The following is a 6,542-nucleotide window of genomic DNA, read 5'->3' on the forward strand; positions in this document are numbered from 1 at the left end:
CTCCTCCTCCTCCTCCTCCTCCTCCTCCCCCTCCTCCTCTTCCTTATATCAATCTAATTTATTGAATCGCGTTTTTAATATATACCTTGCATAACGTGATCTTATGTCCCATATATTGCGTAGGCAAGCGCGCTTTCACATCTTCTTTATCCGATTATTAACACACGATTATTAACTGTTATAACAATGTCGATAAAGCTTCTAATAATGCTAGTCAAGCTGATACAAATGAGAAAGGTCCGTAAAAGTATGTTGTTTAAGTGTATGACTTAATTGCGATATATAAGTTTTATCATTCGTTGAAGAAACGAACTATACCATTAGTTTTATCGTTATTGTCCCTCCTCATTATCCATCACCGTCATCAACATTGTCACCATTGTCATTCTTATTACCATTGTAATATGTAACTCTATGCTCAATAAACACTTTTCTATTATTCAAATACAGATTTACATTTATTATTATTATCCCTTTCCAATCAATGCGCGTTGTTGAGTTACATCATTTGATTTATGAATTTTTTGAAGTAAAAAAATAGTTTTTAAAAAACAGAGGTATGGAAAGAGAAACAAAAGGGGTAAAAAATATTTATTAATAGAATTAATTAAACACACAGTTCTGGAAAACAAAACAATTATTCTAATGCAATAATATTTTTATTCCATAAAGTAATTCCGAAATATTTTCTGAAATGTCAAGATTACTTGAACAAAAATATAATTTAGTGAATAAAGATCTTAAACTTTTGTGGTAGTTTCATTATATCATTTATACATGGACAAGAACTTTTTTAATCTATTTTACATTCTATATAACAGTGCTAATTAATTAATTAAAAGCAACAAAGTGCCGCACCAGGCCAATACTGCAAAAACTTAGAAATCTAAATATCAAATTAAAAATAAAACATAAAAAAGGACATTGATAAATTATTAAATAGTAAATAATAAAAATAATAAAACAATGAAAAATAAAATTAAGATTTAGACATCTTAAATGTTATATATTTGGATTCTACACAAAAAACAAATAAACTTTATCTGAAATATTATTTGAAAAATGTTTCTATTAAAAGTTATAAATATTTATATGAATTATTCTATATAAAGTCTAAAATAGGATAAATAACTCTAATTATAATGATAAAAACATACCTTTCTTCCGCTTCCTCCTTTTGATTCGAGTTCTTTTTTCGTTCTTTTTTCTCTTTCTTCTTTGTCTTCTTAACACTAAGCTCACGAAAGTTCAGCTATTAAAATTCACATAATAATTTGATGGTCACAAATGACATGAAGAAAGCCACGCCGCGACAACGAGACAATCAATCGCGAGAGAGACCTTTACTTTACTTTATTTTGATATAAAACTTCAGGTTTTATGTCTTTCTTTAGAAAGGATAACTTACCGCAGATTAGAAGATCCTTCAATTTCATACTATTACTATTTAACATGCTAAAAGCGCTTTCTATCTTTCAGTGGTATAATCGACTGCTATGGAAAAAATTTATATTTAAAACAGACTTCGAAGTAACGCAAAGGGAAGAGGGGAGTATGAAAGAAAGCATACGTACAAATACGTGGAAATATGTTTATTATAAACCAAAGTTTATGTATGTTATTAAATAACAATATTTGCACCTGAGAGCTACAGTACTCTTCGAACAAGCTGCTTCGCTATTATTTATGTAACATCGCGTAGTACAAGTACGGCAAAACGGCACCTATATATCCATTCAATATAGTATCGCTCCTCAGCATCTCAGACTATCACCTTGTCACTTCAGCATTTCCAAATATAAAAGCATCGTCGTGTTAGAAAAATCTCCGATCTGATGATGTGTAAATGTGATAACAACTGAGAAGCGCCGAGATCCGTCATGGATTTTCCCAGTTTCCTTCTTTTCTTCTTCTTTTCCTCTCCTTCTCCTATGGACTTACGTTAGTGTTCTTGTGATGTTTTATCCAGAATGCTTTAGACTGAATGAGTAAAGAAAAAAGAATGTTAGGAGAGAAAAAAAGTGTGGCACTGTGTGGCACTAAGCGAACAAGAATCCATAGGAAGAAGGAAAAAGAAAAAAAAGATAAATCTAATTCTTATACAGTAAGCAAAAATAATTCGCTCCTTTGATCTTGCGCTTCGTCGAATCCTCACGAATTCCTCCGCGCCCTGGCATGTTTCACAGCTCTAGGCTGCGTTCCCGTGATGAAATAAAGGTCCTCCTTGCTACTTCAGGGCAGGAACAAGGAACATTACGTAGAGATGTGATGATATTCAGTGTGAATAAAGTGATTCCCGCCTCGATCGAATCGATTATCTCTGTAAAGAGGATGATATGCCGTTGAAACGTAAACTATGGATACATTTAAGTATCTAATTCAGTTAAACGTAGCTGCAACTCGTGCTCGCGCATTCTGAAAGTCCAACTTGTGAGTCCTTTCTGTTCGTTTATTTACCATCTTACATTTAAGTAAATTAGATACACACAACACGGCTCGAGATTACCACCAAAAGATACCTTTCCTCTTCCTTTAAACAATAACACACGATGCCTAATAACTGCTACATTTTTCATAATAATAATCGTGTCTTGGTATAATGGTGCTATTAAGAAGAAAATAAGAGGTTGATGACACTTTTTAGTATAAATTAAATTCTTTTGATAGTATAACGTACGTATATATAGGTTGTAAATATATCGATCGCGCTATATATAATTTATATGTGTGTATATATAATATATATTTCTCGATATATATATTATTCCACCTTTTTTAACTTATAAATCTCGAAACAATAAAGAGATAACAAAATAAGGGAAGAAAAGAAGAGAAGGAGCGCCATGTAGTCGCGTAAGATGCGCTTCGAGCTCGTCTCTCAATGTTCTAACATCTTCACAACAAACACAGCTCCGCCAAAAAAGATCTCCCTGCTCAGCGGGTAGCACGAAGCCACGTTGAGCTTTCGGGGCCCATTTCGAGAGAGAGAATTCGTTCAGAGCGTACTTACATCAAAGTTCTTACATCAAAGCGCTATGTCCCTGCATCTTATTATTAATTACACTGTTATTATTAGTTATTACAATGATGTTTCTCTCGCGCCGTGGGACACTCGGAGGATGCCGCGTGAGGTCTGAGAGAATCCCACGAGCCGCGGACAAGCCCGTGACACCCGCTGAGGCTCGACGTACATCGCAATCGCAAAGTACAATGCGTAACGAAAAGAGAATCTAGGCCTTCAAGCTCTCAGGCGCCGTAAATGCACGGGGACATTGAAAAATATCGGCAACAATCGCCTTCGTCTCGACCGCGATTCTCGGCTCGAACTCAATCGGGATTACAAAAGGACGAAAGAAAAGGAAACGACGACACTGGCCTTCAGACTCCTGCCTACTCGCCGCGGAACTGTCAGATGTAAAGGTACCAATTCGCGGACACCTAATCCTGGACATTCTTATTGTTTTGGTCTTTAAATACGAATATTTAAACTTTCAACATAGAATATATTTACGTACTCAATACTTATGCATATATTTTATGTTGAAAGTTTAAATTTGTGTATATAAAAAGCAAAACAAAGAGATTGTCCAGAATTAGATGCATGTCCGGGCATTGGTACTTTTACCTTATAGTCAATGAATAGTCATTACTTGGCCCACATGAGATACTCAGATATGATTTTAGAGTTAAATTTGACGTCTGTGAAGATGGCACCACATTTTTAAAAAAATCAATTTATTATCATAGTTCTGATCGCACCCCAATGAGTTCTAGAGTTCTAGATAACATTTAGAAATAGTTCTGGCGAAATAAAGTAAAAAAACCAATTTTGAAGTTTTGGGGTGCTAAGTTCACAAAATGAGGTAAGAAAAATGACCGTAACTTTTTAACGGTTGCACCAAATAAATTTCATCATTAGAGTTCTTTATAGAACTCTTGTGGTGCTATCCAGAACTCCGGCCAGAACGCTGGAATTATTTAAAAAAATTTTACCCTTTCAGGACTTAGAAATTTTCACGAAACCGAATCTTCGAACGGCTAGAACTTCTCTCTCATTGGTTTTAGCTGGAAAATTCATAAATATAATCGACAGAACTCTTCGGGATGCTACCAGAACTCCGATCAGAACGCCGGAAATGTTAAATAAATTTCACCCCCTCAGAACTTAGAAATTTTAACGAAACCGAATCTTCGAATACCTAGAACTTCTCTCTCATTGGTTTTAGCTCGAAGATTCATAAATATAATCGACAGAACTCTTCGAGATGCTACCAGAACTCCGATCAGAACGCCGGAAATGTTAAATAAATTTCACCCCCTCAGAACTTAGAAATTTTCACGAAACCGAATCTTCGAATGCCTAGAACTTCTCTCTCATTGGTTTTAGCTCGAAGATTCATAAATATATTTCAGGAACCCGAATCTTCGAACGCCTAGAACTAGAATGCGAGAGAAGTTCTAGGCGTTCGAAGATTCGGTTTCGTGAAAATTTCTAAGTTCTGAGGGGGTGAAATTTATTTAACATTTCCGGCGTTCTGATCGGAGTTCTAGTAGCATCCCGAAGAGTTCTGTCGATTATATTTATGAATTTTCCAGCTAAAACCAATGAGAGAGAAGTTCTAGGCGTTCGAAGATTCGGTTTCGTGAAAATTTCTAAGTTCTGAGGGGGTAAAATTTATTTAACATTTCCGACGTTCTGATCGGAGTTCTGATAGCACCCCGAAGAGTTCTGTCGATTATATTCGATGAATCTTCGAGCTAAAACCAATGAGAGAGAAGTTCTAGGCTTTCGTAGATTCGGTTTCGTGAAAATTTCTAAGTTCTGACGGGATGAAATTTATTTAACATTTCCGGCGTTCTGATCGGAGTTCTGGTAGCATCCCGAAGAGTTCTGTCGATTATGTTCATGATTCTTCCAGCTAAAACTAATGAGAGAGAAGTTCTAGGCGTTCGAAGATTCGGTTTCGTGAAAATTTCTAAGTTCTGACGGGATGAAATTTATTTAACATTTCCGGCGTTCTGATCGGAGTTCTGGTAGCATCCCGAAGAGTTCTGTCGATTATGTTCATGATTCTTCCAGCTAAAACTAATGAGAGAGAAGTTCTAGGCGTTCGAAGATTCGGTTTCGTGAAAATTTCTAAGTCCTGAAAGGGTAAAATTTTTTTAAATAATTCCAGCGTTCTGACCGGAGTTCTGAATAGGACCACAAGAGTTCTATAAAGAACTCTAATGATGAAATTTATTTGGTGCAACCGTTAAAAAGTTACGGTCATTTTTCTTACCTCATTTTGTGAACTTAGCACCCGAAAACTTCAAAATTGGTTTTTTTACTTTATTTCGCCGGGACTATTTCTAAATGTTATCTAGAATTCTAGAACTCATTGGAGTGCGATCAGAACTATGATAATAAATTGATTTTTTTTTAAATGTGGTGCCATTTTCACAGACGTTTAAATTTGAGTTTTTTACTTGGAACACATGGTATATGCGACGTTACATTTACAATTGTGATTCAGCTAAACAATTCACATTTGACTCTAAATTCAAATCTAAGAATCTCATCTGAGGCAAGTTTCAAGCAACAACTATTAATACGATTCTTAATCAATGAAGAAATACATACTCAAAATTTCTGCAAAGTACGCTGAAATAAAAAGATACATTAAGAATTGGACACGTTACTTAAAAAAAAAGTACCGGAAACGATAACGGTTATAAGTAACGCGTTACTTCCCAACTCTGAATATATTAAAAAAATGATAGAATCGATTGAGCACACCTCTAGAATACTGCGAACAATTTCCTTTTGCTGATCCAATTTTGTTGACAATCAACGAATAATCAAAATTAACGTAACAGGCAAACTTCTTTTTTAATCTACACTTTTTCACGTCATTTCGTTAATTTTAAGGTTACTTATTGATTGTCAGAGCAAAAGGAAAGTGTTCAAAGTATTTTAAAAGTATGCTTAATCAATTGCAAGTGTCATTTTTTGGACATGTCTTCTCATTTCGTACTTTGCAGGGATCTTGGGCGTGCATCTCCTCGCTTCTGACGCCAACAAACAAGATGGCCGCAGCGAGTAGCCGGCAGCCTTAGGGTAAAACGATAAAAATCTAGATTATGGTACACACTAAACATAAATTACGTTCTCCTCGTTCTCTTTTTGGTGCTTAAAACTCGTAAGCCGCGTCTCGACTAAGCTGAGCAATCGCCTCGCTCAGCTTCTAGCCGGCCGGCCGATAATAAATAAATAAAATTCGTCGTGCTACTGAAATAAATAACTGCCGTCTCGGAGCGAATGGATGCTTCGTGCTCGCGTCTGTTCTTATTAGCGAGCCTGTTAACATAAGCGAATGACGCGAACGTGGAGCGTCAACCGTTCTCTTCACATACACCGGGAGAAGAAATAGTAAATATAAGAAATATCTATCCGGTGAGTGCTAATAACATATACTTACTGATACTAATATAGTAATGTTAATATACTCTCTCTCTCTCTCTCTCTCTCTCTCTCTCTCTCTCTCTCTCTCTCTCTCTCT

At 35.6% G+C, this 6,542-nt stretch overlaps 1 protein-coding gene across 3 annotated transcripts in view; it reads right to left on the reverse strand.

The window, feature by feature from the left end:
- Nucleotides 1–1,577: 1,577 nt before the first annotated feature.
- The window catches only part of LOC116851005 (kinesin light chain), a 42,439-nt gene continuing 37,474 nt past the window's right edge, over nt 1,578–6,542 (reverse strand). For all 3 annotated transcript variants that reach the window (XR_004379509.1, XM_032829970.1, XM_032829969.1), the window contains one exon: nt 1,578–2,320. Coding sequence is in view for 2 of the 3 variants with exons in the window: in XM_032829970.1 (XP_032685861.1) it covers nt 2,315–2,320 (6 nt within the window). In the remaining variant the exon portion in view is untranslated. The remainder of the gene's footprint in view (nt 2,321–6,542) is intronic.

The sequence above is a fragment of the Odontomachus brunneus genome, unplaced genomic scaffold, assembly GCF_010583005.1.
Source record: "Odontomachus brunneus isolate Ranch 3 - 2012 unplaced genomic scaffold, Obru_v1 Obru_scaffold_164, whole genome shotgun sequence".
Taxonomy (NCBI): domain Eukaryota; kingdom Metazoa; phylum Arthropoda; class Insecta; order Hymenoptera; family Formicidae; genus Odontomachus; species Odontomachus brunneus.